At 45.6% G+C, this 16,200-nt stretch overlaps 2 protein-coding genes across 3 annotated transcripts in view; one reads left to right on the plus strand and one right to left on the minus strand.

The window, feature by feature from the left end:
- SIM2 (SIM bHLH transcription factor 2) overlaps window positions 1-3,503 on the plus strand; it is a 49,532-nt gene extending 46,029 nt beyond the window's left edge. Inside the window, exon 12 of the mRNA XM_055086407.1 lies at window positions 1-3,503. Within this exon, the coding sequence (XP_054942382.1) occupies window positions 1-208 (208 nt within the window). The 3' untranslated portion in view covers window positions 209-3,503.
- A 170-nt stretch (window positions 3,504-3,673) lies between these two features.
- The window catches only part of HLCS (holocarboxylase synthetase), a 174,124-nt gene continuing 161,597 nt past the window's right edge, over window positions 3,674-16,200 (minus strand). The window contains exons 4-7 of one of the 2 annotated variants that reach the window (XM_028492644.2): window positions 15,225-15,385; window positions 11,370-11,484; window positions 8,703-8,916; window positions 3,674-6,806 (exon numbers count right to left, since the gene is read on the minus strand). In XM_028492644.2, coding sequence (XP_028348445.1) covers window positions 6,635-6,806; window positions 8,703-8,916; window positions 11,370-11,484; window positions 15,225-15,385 — 662 coding nt within the window. In that variant the 3' untranslated portion in view covers window positions 3,674-6,634. The remainder of the gene's footprint in view (window positions 6,807-8,702; window positions 8,917-11,369; window positions 11,485-15,224; window positions 15,386-16,200) is intronic. The other variant, XM_028492643.2, reaches the window with a different exon arrangement.

Genomic DNA, 16,200 nt, shown 5'->3' on the forward strand with positions numbered 1-16,200 from the left:
CTACCACCGCGTGCTGGCCCGCCGCGGGCCGCTGGGGGGCGCTGCGCCCGCCGCCCCCGCCCTCGCCGGCGGCCCTGGCGCCCCCGACGCGGCGGCCGGCGCGCTGCGACCCCGGGCCCCCGACCCCACCGCCGCCGCCGCCTCGCCGCCCGGCGCGCCCCTGCCGCACTACCTGGGCGCCTCGGTCATCATTACCAACGGCAGGTGACCCGCCCGGGCCGGACCGCGAAGTCCTGGGGCCGCCCCGCCTCGCGCAGGGCTGCCCGCGGGGAGAAGCCATAGGCCAGCCTCTTTGGCTCCCAATTTACCAAGTCCAGCCGAGTCAAGAGGAACGAGCTGTATATGCACGATTTAAATTAATTTATACAGAGACAACTATTTTACTAGAACTCCACCGCCGACTTTCAGATTTTTACCGTAGATGCCATAACCGTCCGTGTAGAGGACAGAGACACGGCGACGTTGGGGAGACGTGACCGCCCGACCTTTGTTCCGCAAGAGCCGGGTTTTCTGAAAGGGCGTAGCTGAGCGTCCCCGACCGCCCACGTGTGGCCTCAACTACTCCGTCTTTGGGGGGACTTGGTTTCCTCACCTTGAAATCAGGCTTGCGCGCCTTGCGTGTCCCCGATGCTCAGTAACAGTCCCTCTGGGGGCTTGGAGGAGGCTCCGCCCCACAGATACCCTCCACTTTGCGGCGGAAACCCCACCCTGATACAGTCAGGGATGCCGGTGGGTGGCCGACCTGGAAGCTTCCTGTATCCAGAGCCCTTTTAGATTAAGTCAAGGCAGAATGTGATGATTTAAGTCCCATGAACGGACAACTCCGTTGTCTTTTAAAAGTCATTCATGAGTCTAATTAAAAGCTGTTGTTTTAATTTAACCCTTTCCTTAATACAAACATCAACAAGCCCAGACCAAGGGGGTGAACGTGGGTGTGCTTCACGAGTGCATTCACAAGCTCTTATTCCCTCCTAAGCCCGTGAACTCTTGAGAATAGCACCTTCAGAAATCTATTGAATAGGCATTAAATGCAAATATATATATATATAGCCAGATATTTTATGAGAATGACATGTGGATGGATGATTTCGGTGCCCAGTGGACTGGCTACCCCTGTCAAGTTTGATGACAAGGCGAAATCCCTCTGGCCCACACAGACCTGTAATTCCCTAGGCTCGTGTTTGCTACAAGTAGTGCTAATAAAGTTAGTTACATTGCATGTGCAATATGGAAGACTGTCAATGGACTGCGCCTTGTGGAAGAAAACATGCTAAAGGGATGTAATGAAAATGATGTACATGCTGTCTTCAGCGTTTTCTGCATTTTATACAGAGCATATAAAAAAAAGAAAACTCCATATGAACATGTCATGTGTATAACAGGTAAACAGAAATCTTTTTATAAAGAACCAGCAGGGACTTCCCTGGTGGCACAGTGGCTAAGACTCCGTGCTCCCAATGCAGGGGGCCCGGGGTTCAATTCCCGGACAGGGAACTAGATCCCACATGCATGCTGCAACTAAAAGTTCACATGCCACAACTAAGGAGCCCACAGGCAGCAACTAAGACCCGGCACAACCAAATAAATAAATGTTTTTTTTTGTAAAAAAAGCACCAGCAGTGTTTTCAAAATAAACTTCCATTAATTGTTTTATTTTTATACTTTTGCTTCAGGATTTCACCATTTAAAAATCCTATCATGGTTCTGAAGTGGATCAATGCATTGAACCACCCTTTTATCAATCTGCTCCACACTATAAACGCTCCCTCATTTTGCTGCTTTTTCAAAAATGGTTTACTTTTAGAAAACTATGTCCACCTTTCTGAGTGGAAAGGTTGTTCACAAATGTCTTTAACTCACTGTTCTAGAATCAAAGTGCACCTACGTCAACTGTTGTTAAATTGTGAAAGGACCTGTTGCCCACCCAGTGTCACTATGAGGACCTGCCTCATTCCGTAGGTGTCAGTTACCTTATGGTACAATTTGCAAATTTAGTAACATGTGTCTTGCAGTGAAGAGACAGGGTCAGAAGAATTACAGGCATACACCCCTACACAGCACTTAGCCATACCTCGTGAGCAGCTTGTTGTGTGTGCACACATAAAATAAGCCTGGGGTATTATTTTTGTGCTGTCAAGACCCATAATTAAACCATGATTCCAGGAAGGTGCAGGTTTGATGAGCAGGAGATTCATCTGACATTTTTCAATAAAGTACTGTAAAATGCTTTTGTGTCTACCTTGTCATTAACCATTGGGGGCTGTATAAATAAATACAAACCACGAAGGCTTTCGGAGCAGTTTAAGATCAATGGTTACTGTTAGGAAAGAAGACCGTTATAGATTTATAAATGAGAACATAAATAGGCTTAATGATGAGTGTATATGTACTTGAAAAATAAAAGGTGTACTAAGAAAAACTTCCTTGCCTAAACAAACATCACAGTTTTCATAGCCTAGAACATGAAGGAAGATTCCTCTGCAAGCCGGCTTCCAGGCGGCCAGCAGCTAGGAGAAAAGTTAACAGAGCAGTTACTATGGCAACCTGATATGATTACCTCCATCTTTTTTTAGTCTGCACATTTAAGCTGGGGATATCGTTTCTTGACTTCCGTGAGGCTCTGGAAGAGGAAGAGGAAGCATTTTAATAAATGTGCATCTCTTTCACAAAAAAAGAAGAAAAAAATTGTAGTGGGTCCTAACATGTTGACAAAAAATGCCAGATCAAATGGATTTGAGAAATCAGCCCAGTTCAAGACTGACTTGGCCCTCCCTCCACTGGGCCTCCCAGAGAAAGGAATTCCTTTATGTTCATTGAAGCCCCTTCTAGAAATGCCATTCCACTCATACCTTTGTAGAGAAGTGAACAGGGTGTGAAGGGCTGCTCGGAGGAAATCTGCAAGAGCCTGTATTTTCTGCTCCCTCACCCCGACCCCTTTTGTCCCTTTAAAGTCCGATGGGCCATGCCTTCCTCCTTTGGATCCCAAGGGTGGGGGAGGTGTAATCCTTCAACGGATCCTGTTTCGAGTCTACTGTAATTTATCGTACTGTGAGACAGTTAAGGTAGACTTTGGGGGCTGGTACAGATGAAAGAACACTTTAAAATAAATTCCATAAAATTACAGTAGCTTAAAATCTTAGTGAATAGTAGCCCTTGGGTTATATAAGGTGCGTTACTCAAGCTATTCCTAAACTTAAGTATGATAAGTACGGTTAAAATCTTGGGGAAAAACTGTCGAGACAAAGTCAAGCAGTTTCCACAAAAGAGAACAATTCGACAACAACAGAATCTGTTCTTATATTAAATTTGTTGTTATACTCAATTGATTTTCAAATTAAAAATGGACATTAGTAAATTTATTTCTCACCTCAGGTTTTTTTTTTTAACTTTTCGGTTTGCTAATAACTTTCATTCTTTGGGGTAATATGATCTCTCTTTTGTATGATACATAATACATTTTTCAAAAATACATTTAAAAAGCCACCAGCTTCTTAATACTTAGAAATACATACATATTCCTTACTATGTTAAACTATTTATTTTTTTAAAATGTTTAAATATGAATAAAAACACTGTAGCCAAAAGTAGTTGCTTATTTTTACAAATGAAATGTGCTAAAAATAACAATGAGCCCGAACTATATAGAAAGTCTTAAAGTTTATTTTGATGGACTTGCTTTTTATAGGAATTGGTTTAAATTAATTCCTTTTCAGAGATGATTCTTTGAAAAGCTAAAAATGCAGAGGTTTCACACTTTCTTTTATTTCAAATACGCATAGTAGTTACCCAGGAATACCGACTCTCCATTCTTTGTCTTTTAAAAGCAAACAGATCTATGGACTGTAAGCCTAAAATGTCTCCTTTATGCACTCTGAAACGGTTGGGTGAGACTGGCTTCTCTCCTGGCTCCCAGACTCTCGGGTGAGAGGCGGCCACGCAGCCCCCCCGTGTGTGGATGGGGTAGGGGTGCGGTTGCATGCTACGCGGGTCTGGGCCTGCGCACCCACCCACAGCAGTCAGGGGGCTGCAGCAGCAAACCCCACACCGGACACAAATCCTTTCGGCTTTGCCTCCACGCTGTAAACGCTGCCAGGATGAACAGTGCCGAGGAGCACTGCTGAGGGGGGTGTGTGTGCGTGTGTCCATGCGTGCGTGCGTGCCCGGGAAGCCCAGGTATTGCTGTGTCCTATTTTAGGGGGCACTTCCTCAAGAGTTCTTCTGAAATTTGCTACCAGCCCAGAAGGGATGACATCTTGCCCTTTACTTAACCTGGTAGACGTTCAATGCGCAGCCTCTAAACTGGGGCACAATTCAAATATCCTAAGAGCACGCGCCAATCCTGGGTTTAGGTGCTGTGTTTTAAAGATTAAGAAGAAAATGCAAAGTTCCCGTTAAGACTTTAAAGCTCCTTGAGGTCATCGATTGCCGGGTGCATAAACGCCCCAAATTGATGAGTGCAGTACAGCAAGTTTCCCTAATGCTAACAGCTGTAAGGAAAATGCTTTTATTCAGCTGTTCTATATGAAGCAGAATTTCAAAAGTCTTTGGTTCCTCTGAGGCAAAATCAGGTTTATGAAAAACACAGCATCTGCTCCAAGTCTCTGTTGTCTCCCTCAAGACAACCGGGTGTCGGAACAAGTAAGAACAGTCTTAAAAGCACAGAGGCAAAGTGATATGCCCGGAACATCTCCATCTGCTTTGACATGGCCACACTTCATTAGTTTTAATTTACCAAAAGGAAATTAAATGATAACATTTTTTTTCCCCAAAGCAGACTGTCTAGAATAGGACTTCAGCTTAAAACAAATCGTAGCATGTTTCTCATTAAATAACCCCCCAAAGAAATTCAAAAAGTAATGATGGCAGCTCTGAGACATGACTTGCCTTATATTACAAAGTTTGAGAAATGAAACTTGCAACATTAGCCTGAGATCTTTCTTCTTGATGATATTTTGCAGATGCCCTCTCAAGGGTGAGACCATTTTGTAATTCTGGGGTGCTGTGGACTTTAAACTTTTATTTAGACTTGGGCATTTAGGAGAGAGTGGTTTTTTTGTTTTTGTTTTTTTTTGAAAAATAATTCTACTTGAAGCCTTATTTGCAAAAATTACTTCTGAAGTTCTTTTCAAGTTACATTCCCAAAACACACATATTGGGTTAGTGGACTTAACTCAACATGTTACTTGTTTCCTTCCTATGTGGCTGCCTGTGCCCGGCTACAGGTAGACAGATTTTATCCTGAAGACCACAAGTTTCTGGCGTTAGGCTGACGGGTTAAAGCTGGATGAAGAGGGTGCTAGTGCCCAATAATGGGATTTTGTTCAAAGCTGAGAGCCTCATCAAGTTTTCTTGCCACTAATTTCAGTTGGGATTGGCAGGAAGAGAGAAAAGTGGACAAAAATTGGCCTTTTCGGGCTGAAAAGTAAGGTGTACGATTCTCAAGTTCAACAGAGATAGGAGTTACATGGACAAAGCATGGAATACATCTGGAAAGAGCAAATGTATATCAAAAGGCTTCCTTTCTTTTGTTCTTCCATGCAGACTCTTAGGGCATCACATTTCGAACATCTTCTTTCAAAGTTTCTCTCTCTCTCACACACACACCCATCCTCTTAACTGATGGCATTCAGTAGCAATAACATTTTCTTTTTTGGCAATATGAAAAGGTGGCAAAAAAATGTGACTTACAAATAAAATGCCGTGAACTTCTATAGTCTGTGCGCTGCACAGTTCTGCAGGATTCTGAAGCGGGCCTGAAGCTGGCTTACAAGCGCCACATCCTCCTTTGCGTGTGGCAGGAGAGACTTCATCCCCAGCTGTTAGGCCCAGATCATCCACCTCGCGTCCACGCACCTGCCTGATCAACGCTTTCAGGACCCCGAACTTGATCCCATCACTTCAGAATATGCAGTAAATTTAAACTTATGAAGGGAGAGCTCATTAATTAATGTCAAAGTAATTAACTGATTTCCTCTACAAGGTCACTGCAACCATACCAGCCTCTGTTCCACTTAGACATTGTTACTGGACCACAAACCACAGGATGAGAGTAACTCTAGAACTCTACCTTCTCTTTTCTTCACTAACAAAAAAATAAAATAACTAAGTGCCAATATATGTTCCTGTAGGAAAACACCTCCCTGGATGCTTGTAAACAGTGTTACCATACCTCTAACTCACCAATGGTCTGGGCCCGAAAACGTTTTTAAAATCTGTTTTTAATAGTCTAGGGGTAAAGACCTCCACTACTGGGAAAACATTTGAATTATGCCATTGCTGTTTCCATGTAAAAACTACCGCCCTCCCCACTTAAGATGCATCCAATTCCAAGAGGGGAGAAGGATTTCACGCCTATGGCAGGGCGTATACCTGAATTAAATCTTCCACTTGTCAACCCTCCACCCCCAGCATCTTCAAACACCAAATAAAATGACAACAGAAAAAAATTAAAGAATTAACAGGTTAAGCGGAGGGAGAAAAAATTTGCCTACAACTCCGAATTAGTTTTCCAGATACACGGGCCAGGAAAGGCGGCAGAAATCGAAGTGCAATGCTCCTGCGGTGGTTCGGGCCCTCCGTCTGTCCCAGCTCATCCCAGCTGTGGACCGGGGCCCAGCAGATGCTCCAGACAGGACTACGGCTGTTTGGGGATTATGAGGTTTCTCAGCATGTCGAAGGAGTTGCCGTCTGGATGCACAGTCACCACTTCGCTGTTTTCCTGGTGAACCAGAAGGAACCCGGAATCATCTAGGCCGACTATCCACACCTTTGGTCCCTCAGCACTTCCCAGGCGGACTTGCTGAGCACTGAAAATGAAGAACAGCCCCCAGTCACCAGGGAAATGTAATGTTGCTGCTTGAGACAATTAGTTAAGTAATTATCCATTATGCGAAAGGATTCGGGGGTGGGCTGGGATGGATATAGCTAAAATGCATCTGAGCCTGAGCTCTGACTTCCACTGGTCTCCCCTGAATTGTCCTGAAAACTACCCGAATAACCAGGGCGATGGAAAGTCCACTAGGGAGTTAGGAATTGCTTCCCTTATAAACGACGTCACTCCTCATTCTGATCATCTGGAATGATTATTTGCACCACTTCCTCACCCTCTAGCTACTTTAATTTTTTTTAATTAATTTATTTTTTGCTGCATTGGGTCTTCGTTGCTGCACGCAGGCTTTCTCTGGTTGCAGCGAGCGGGGGGGCTACTCTTCGTTGCGGCGCGCGGGCTTCTCTTTGCAGTGGTTTCTCTTGTTGCGGAGCATGGGCTCTAGGCGCACGGGCTTCAGTAGTTGTGGCACACGGGCTCAGTAGCTGTGGCTCGCGAGCTCTAGAGTGCAGGCTCAGTAGTTGTGGCACATGGGCTTAGTTGCTCCACGGCTTGTGGGATCTTCCCGGACCAGGGCTCGAACCCGTGTCTCCTGCATTGGCAGGCGGATTCTTAACCACTGTGCCACCAGGGAAGTCCCCCTAGCTACTTTAAAGAAACACTGTGCAACTCTCCAGGTTTTTTGGCTGAGATTGACCACTTTCTGGCTGTGTTCAAAACTCTTATCAAGTTGGGTAGCGTCAATTATAAGGTAAACTCATTCTAATTTTACTTCTTTCCAAGTTTCCAAATGCAACTGTTGAGTTATATCCTTGTTAACAGTTTTAAAAGTATAGACTTTGTACCTCCCCAATTTTTATTTTGAAGAATTTCAAACCTACAGAAAAGGTGAAAAATAGTACAATGAACCTCATATTCCCCCTTCACTTATATTCACACCAACTGATAACATTTCCCATGTTTGTTCTCTTTACACACACACACACACACACACACACACACACACCCCTACGGTTTTGTAGGAGTGGTTTTTGCTGATATTTAAAAATAAGTTGCAGGCATCGTGACTTTATCCTTAAATACTTCAGCATGTATCTCCAAAGAATAAGAAGTATCTCCTACAAAACCAGAATATCATTATCACTCTCAAGAAATTTGATCTTGATACAATAACATTATTTAATATACACTCCCTGTTCAAATGTCCCCACCGTCTCATTAATATTCTCTGTGGCTATTTCCTCCCTTCCAGGATCTGATTATGAATCACATATTGCATTTAACTGTCGTGCCTCCTTAGTCTTCTTTAATCACAAAACTCCCACCTTCTCTTTGTTTTTAAGACACTGCCATTGTTGAAGGGTAGAGGCCTATTGCTATACATCAGTGCTCCTCAAATTGAAGTGCCTGAGAATCCCCTGGAGCCTTTGTTAAAACACGAATGCTGGGCCCCAGCCTCAGAGTTTCTGATTTAGGAAGTCCAGGGTGGAAGTCAAGAATCTGCGTTTCTAACAAGTTCCCAGGTAAGGCTGCCACTGCTGCTGGGAGATCTCACTTTGAAGACGACTGTTACCAAGAATGTTCCACATTTTAGATTTGCCTGTTTCCTCACAATTAGATTCAGCTTAAACATGCTGGGCAGGAAAATCTCCAGTGATGTTGTGTCTTTCCCAGGGCATCCCACCAGGAGGCACGGGATGCCCGTTTGTCCCAATGACTCGAGATGCTAACTTGCTCAAGGTGGTATCCGCCAGGTTTACCCATCAGTAAAGTAAAAGATAATGATCTAGACCAGTGTTTAGTTTCTCGTTTTAAGATATTAAACTACTGATTTAATAAAGGAATTTTAAAAGAATGAAGACAAGCCAGCACTGACCTGTGTAGCCAATATTTATAATAGAGAGGAAGAACGCCATTGGGCCCTTCGTCCTGAAATGTGTCGATTAGCTTCTCCAGCACAGTCACACTTCTGGCGATGAGATAATCAGCTCTTAAGGGCTTTAGTTCAGCCCCCTGCTGCTTATTGTATTCTGTGATGAGATCGTTGATGCATATGGTAGGGTTGCTGTTAGTCACGTTAAATCCACAGCCTGGACAAAAACCAACAATTGAAAACACGAGTAGCTCAACCTACTGACGACATCACACGCTTCTCTCAACCACGTGGAAAAAGTTACAGTTTTTACTGTCAACTTCCTGCTTCCTTGTCCTCATTGTGAGTTTATTGTCTCTGGCCACTCAGAGAAAGACTTACATCTTTGAGCCCATCTTCCTTTCTCATCCTTCCCTCACTATCCCCATCAAACCAGAGCCATTCCAAATTTATTACAAATTAGTTGGGGAAAAAAAGCAAGCCAGATTTGATTCAATTAAGCAGAAGCTATGAATGGGACAAAACAGAGTTGCTTCTGGAACGACCACCTCCTGTGGTCTAGCCAAGAATTGGAGCTCTGCACTGAGCCCGATGTAAAATAAAATTTCTTGTTTCCTTTTCTATTTAAATAATGGAACACATGCTTAAAAATAAAGAATTTTATTCAGGTCTTAAGAAGTAAACTCTGGATTCAGAGATTTCCAACCTTGGTCATGACTTAACCCTAAAACACATCTTTTAATGCTTTATCCATGGAAGTCTTTGGTGCTAGGGTTACACTGTTGGCAAAAGGCCAACCCATGTTTAGTGGCTCTTTCACAAGCCCCTAAACCAAGGCTTCAGGAGAGTGAGTTTCTGGCTTATCTCTGCTGTTACTTAACACCACTGTTCTCTGCAGGAGAGGGGAGACTTTAGAAAAGCCGAACCTTAGTTTTCAGCAGGGCCCTGAATCAACCTCAAAGAGGTCTTCAATAAGAAATAAAATACTGCAAGAACTAGGCAGTAAGACTATCGTTTTTTTCAGGGCCTCTGAGAAAAAAATTCCCAAAATACTTGCCTCAGATAGAACAACGATATTTACAATAACTACTTTTTGGTAAATGTTCTGCGCCATTTTCAGTGTTAAGGGAAGGACTGATCGGCCTCAGATTATTATTATTTTAAATATACTGGCTATTAAACTACAAAGCAATGTAAAAAACAACTAGAGCAACAGGGGCAGAATCTGCAGTTGTTCATTTGTTCTTTCATTGGACAACATACACAATAGCTGAAGCACCTGTGGCATATAAAGCATTCAATTAAGTGTATATAGCGCTGAAAAAGCTCCCCTGTATTCAGAAATCCAAAGTCCTGGGAAAATAGCTACATGAACTACTGTCAACTTAGGCTGCGTCTTTCTAAGGACCAGCAAGCACCCCTGACAGTGACCTTGAATCTTTCCCCAGAGATGCCCCCCTGTCCGCCTCCCCCACCTCCCAATGCCTTAAGACTATAACGAAAGCTGTGGATTCTCCCCGCAGGAAAATGTTTCGCTCCCCCCACACTGACAAAATTCCCTAGCTCCCTGAAGGAAACCCAGCACTGGGCCTCCTCAATATCTGTGGGCCCTATTAGGAATCTCTGCACCTAGCCCAGTTACTACTCATTTACAGATGGGAAACGGAGCTTGGAGGGTATGAAGAAGCTTTGCCTAGAATAATATTGCCAGTTGGTAGCAGAGCTGGAAGCATACACCTTGTATTCTCTGGCTGGCACTTCTAACACACACAGTCACATGTTTCCTCTCCCTTACTGATTTCTGAACACCAATCAAGCTCTCCTGGGCATTAGGGAGAAGCTGATGCTTGGATGACCAGGGGCCGAGGAACTTCTGAAGCCACTTCAGATCCACCTCCTTGCCTAATACGGATGTGCTGATGTGAAACAGGGATTCTTTACCCCACCTTGACCAGCCTGGAGCTTCCTCTGAGGTCAAAAAGAAGGCAACTTTTCCAGGGACTGGGAAGGTCAGATTAAGAATGCAAGAAAGACTGCCAAGACACCCATCCTTGAAATTAGCTTTCTTTTCTTATAACCAAATAATACAGTAAATGTTTACTTTCCCTGTTTCTAATTCATTGAGAAGCAGGAGTGTGGAGAGGTATAAGAAAACGTCTGTTTGGTGAGATGCCAATTCGGTGGTTTCCATGGCCATAGACAGGAACACTAAACCCTTTGAAGGGCTTTCTACCAATCTGGCCTGTTGTGCACACATACTGTGTTCTATAACTCAAGACTCAAAGAAAAAGTAATCCCGGGCTTCCCTGGTGGCGCAGTGGTTGAGAATCTGCCGCGGAGCAACTAGGTCCGTGAGCCACAACTACTGAGCCTGCGCATCCGGAGCCTGTGCTCCGCAACAAGAGAGGCCGCGACAGTGAGAGGCCCGCGCACCGCGATGAAGAGTGGCCCCCGCTTGCCACAACTAGAGAAAGCCCTCGCACAGAAACGAAGACCCAGCACAGCAAAAATAAATAAATTAATTAATAAACTCCTACCCCCTAAAAAAAAGAAAAAGAAAAAAGAAAAAGTAATCCCATAGGATAATCCACTCCCTCCAATATAGCCATGTGTGAACCACTTTTATTTTTATTAATCTAAAAATTCTGGGGGAAGGCTTTAAAAACTTACCAATAAGGATATAAAATGTATCTCCCATAAGTGTTGAGTTAACCAGAACGCCACCAAGCTTCATGAGGTCACTGTAATAAATATCGTTGGGCCACTTCACTCGTAAGTTGATATCCTAAAGGAAAATCTGCATATTAATCAAGCAGTCAGAAGACACAAAGGGACCAGAAGAGGTCGTCCAGCTAAAATAAAACAAAAGGAAAAAGATGAACAGAATACTCTTGAAACAAATGGAACAGGGAGTCTCATCCTCTCTTCTTTCTGAGACAGCTAGTCACCGCTTTGGAACAATCCAGTATGAAAGTACCTGGCGGGGCCAGACGGAAGGAGACCTAAAGAACACATTCAACAGGAACCCCAGCATTCTCCCCACCCCATCGCTGTTCATCATCAAAAACACTCTCCGAAGACGCCTACCTTGGGAATTAAGTTCATCATCCCAATACCAACAACCACACCACAGAGTACCACTGTGTGCTGGGGACAGGGGGCAGAGAGAGAATAATACTCTCAGGGCTCTTTTCCCTTAAGGAGCTTCTCTGCTCAAGAGAGAGACGAAGGGCCCTGAATTAACCAACGTCCTAAAAGTCAGGTAGAAATGTCTCAGCAGAATGCTATGGAGATACAGAGGAGCAACTCGTTTTACTGAGTTATTAGAGAAGGTCTCCATGAACTGCCACCAGTCAACTTGGGAAAGAGAAATAGACTTGTCCAGGGGCCTGCTGCCTCTCCATCCTGAAGGATGTGGCCTGGGCAACCCTGCCTGTGCCTGGTCTCAGTGGAAAGGGCCAAGGGTGGACACTGCCTTGAACCGGGCCACCCAGACCCCCACCTCCTGCCATGACTGGGAAGTTGGGGCACACAGACTGGATGAGACCCAGTGGGCGCCAGAACTGCCAGGGCTCCTGGGTCTGGGGCTGGCAGGCAGGTGTGGGTAGAAGGAAGCCCATCTGGACCCATGAGGCTGGAAGAGAGACATTCAGCAAAATAAAACCAAGAGACCAGAGAGTAGATAATGGCCTCAGTCCCACAGGGCTGGCTCTTTCTTCACTGGAGGCAGGCACGGCACCAAGCCCCATCTCGGTGCTAGCCTGCACGTCACTTATACCAAGTCAATGTGTTGGTACTAGTATCATCTCTATTTAACAAAGGGAGGACTGAAGCTTAGAGACACTGCCTGGCTTGCCTGAGGTTGCACCACCTGCAAGTGGCAGAGCTGCGATACAAACCCAGGGCTTTCTGACACCAACGCCTGGGAGCTTAACCCTATGCTATGCAGCCTGCCGCTTCCAAGCAATCCTCCTCCCTCCCTCCAGCAGGACTTCTTTTCACCTTGGCAAGTTAGAACATGTTTCTGTCCTTTAAAAGCTCATCTGCCCTATGATAGGGAAACCTCAAATTACTTTTCTGACTAAAATAAGGTTCGGGGGGATGGGTGGAGGTGGGGTGGGAAGTCTGGCCTCCAGGGGACATCTGGCAATGTTGGGAGGCTTTTCCGCTTGTCACAGCTTGAAGGAACCGTACTCGCATCTAGTGGGGAAAGGCCACTGATGCTGCCCCACCGCCTGTAACGCCCAGGATGGTCCCACAGCCGAGACGGAGGGGCCCAAACGCCCACAGTGCTGAGAGTGAGAAACGCTGGTCTAGAAAATCTGCACCTTGGAGATCACGGTCCTGGTCAGTCTCCCAATTCCCCTCTTTCTCCTCTCTTGCCTACTCACGTCCCACTGTGGCCAGCACAGTCCCGGCCGGAGCTCAGAAACAGCTCCTCCACCACAGGGGCCGCTGCTTACTTCTGTGCTGCCCCTGCTCTCGGCCTCCTCTTTCACTTCACATTTTCAGGTCTAGTTAGTTAATGATGCAACCTGTGAAATTCTGGGTTCTCACCCAGGTGAACAGGACATCTATTCCAAGATGAAGAGAAAGTCCAGGTATTTATTTTTCATTGTCTCAACCTTTTATTCAGACAGCTACTACAGGCCTTCCATGTATAAAGCACTACACTAGGCTCTTTGAGGACCAAAATAAAACCAATCCTGTGTTCAAAGAGCTGGTTGCTTTGTAGGAGTGAGAACCAGAGCACAAATAACCCTGCTTCAAGCAATCCATGGGAGGTGCCCTAAAAGTGGCCCAGACATTTAAAGCGCTGCATGGCGTCCAAGGAGGGAGGGTTTGTAGCTGGGAGTTTCCAGGAATGGCATTTGAGCCAGGACTCTCAGGGCAAATAGGACCTGGAGGTGCAGAGAAGAGAACAGGAGCAGGATATACGGGTGGGAGGAGGCTGCAGAAGCCCAGCAGGACCTCAAGGACACAAAAGCAGCAGGAGCGGGAGCCGGCAGCCCAGCACGGGTTCCGGAAGGGATGGCAAGCAGGCCACCGCACGGCCCCTGGTCCGACAAGGCTGGGTATGCCTTGCGTGCAGATGGTGACACCTGGCCGGGGACAAGAAGAGCAGGACGTAAGAGAGGCCAATCCAGCACAACGGGGGGCCTATTTCAACCACCCTGTAGCTGTAGTGCGTAAGCTAATTAGACTTGGTGAAAAATGAATATTCAGGACCTCCCTGGTGGCGCAGTGGTTCAGAATCTGCCCGCCAATGCAGGTTTGAGCCCTGATCCGGGAAGATCCCACATGCCGCGGAGCAACTAAGCCCATGCGCCACAGCTACTGAGCCTGCGCTCTACAGCCCACAAGCCACAACTGCTGAGCCCATGTGCCACAACTACTGAAGCCTGTGCGCCTAGAGCCCGTGCTCCGCAACAAGAGAAGCCACCACATTGAGAAGCCCACGCGCCGCAACGAAGAGTAGCCCCCGCTCACTGCAACTAGAGAAAGCCTGCACGCAGCAATGAAGACCCAATGCAGCCAAAAATAAATAAATACATTAAGTTATATAAATAAATAAATAAATAAATAAATAAATATTCGGTTGGCCAAAAAGTTCGTTCGGGTTTTTCTGTAGTCTGTTACAAACGAACATTTTAGCCAGCTCAATACGAAGAGAGTAGATCCTAAAAGTTCTCATCACAGGGGAAAAAAATTTTTTTTAATAACTATATGAGGTGATATATGTTAATAAAACCTCCTGTGGGGCTTCCCTGGTGGCGCAGTGGTTGAGAATCCGCCTGCCGATGCAGGGGACACGGGTTCGTGCCCTGGTCCGGGAAGATCCCACGTGCCGCAGAGCGGCTGGGCCCGTGAGCCATGGCCGCTGGGCCTGCGCATCCGGAGCCTGCGCTCCGCAACGGGAGAGGCCACAAAGGTGAGAGGCCCGCGTACCGCAAAAAAAACAAAAACCAAAAACCAAAAAACAAACCTCCTGTGGAGATCATCTTACAATATATGCATGTCAAGTCATTATGCTGTACACCTTCAACTTATACACTGCAGTATGTCATTTATATCTCAATAAGACTGACAATAAAATAAGAATGAAGCCAATCCAAAACCATACAGTTAAGAAGATAAGGCTGCGCTGGACAGCTGCAGAGATGGGATAGGAACTTTGGTGGGAGCTTCTTGAGCAGAATGGGGACACACCGCCGGGGCCATTGTTGAGGGCAAGCTTTCCGCCTCCCCCCCCCCCGCTACCCCAGCACCTGGCCCTTATTAGGACATTTGACAAATCTGACAAAAGGACAGAAAGGGAATTCTGGAAAATAAGCACACTGCAGTAAGCCCGAAGCAGCTATAAATCTGACGGTGCTTTTAAACCTCCAAGAGCACTCTGCTGCCAGCTTTGCAAAAGCAGGCTGAGGCTCCACATGGAGGAATCATTCAGACACACACTACAAACATACCTGAACTGAGATGTGCATGCATGGTGGGGACGTGACGGTGATGAACGGCACGTACCTGGTACCCAGGAATGGACCTTACCGCCTCCACGACAGCCAGAGACATCAGATGCTGGACAAACGGAATCCTCTGTCCCAGCTGGGATCTCAGTGGGATGGAGACAAGCAGGGTAGAAAGAGCGCACCCCACGGGGCTCAGCCAAGCATTCCTTCCCCGCCCTGGAACACAAGCACCATCAGGAAAGCGGTCATTCTGCACCATGAACAGACTCAGATGCACCTAATGCCAGAAAAACTGCTGAGGCCTCAGAGCCACACACTAAAGACCTGTCCCACCTGAATGACTGATGAACATGCTTGGTTATTCTGGGCTTAACTCGGCAACAGAGAAGCTTTTTAAAATCTGAAGCTCTGTTGCTCAACAAGTTTCCAGTAATCAGCATAATGTCCTCCCTCTGTGAGCATATCATTTATACTTTGCTGATAAAGTCTTACACAGTGTCTGAACATCACTCTCAGTTTAATTCTCACCAGACGGCAATGCAGGAGAGAACAGAGACAGTGGGGAAACCGGACCACATCTACACTGGTCCAGGAGAGGCCCTGGAAGCCATCTGCCGGAAGTGATCCCTACTGTGATGGCCCCATAACGCTGTGAATACATTAAAAACCACAGAATAGTACACTTTAAATTGGGGGACTGTATGGTATGTGAATTATATCTTGCTGTTTTTTTTTTTTAAGGAAGCTGAATTTGAAAAATGATCCCTGATATTAACTCTGAGTTATTTTTCTTAAAAAATAGAAGTCAAGAAAATAAAATAATCAAAACGAGAGGTATAATCAAACTTCTTCCATGTCTTTTTTTAAACCACCTTATTGAGCACCACAGCCTTGAATAAAATAAATTGTTTTCCTCTCTGAGTTATGTTCAAAAGACATGCTCAAAAGAAAGAAGAGAAAACAGTGGATTTCTTATTTCATTGCTTCTTCTGAGAAAGGCATAAGAGCCTCTGAGAGTTAAAAGGACGTTT

This window comes from Physeter macrocephalus, chromosome 8 (genome assembly GCF_002837175.3).
Source record: "Physeter macrocephalus isolate SW-GA chromosome 8, ASM283717v5, whole genome shotgun sequence".
Taxonomy (NCBI): Eukaryota; Metazoa; Chordata; class Mammalia; order Artiodactyla; family Physeteridae; genus Physeter; species Physeter macrocephalus.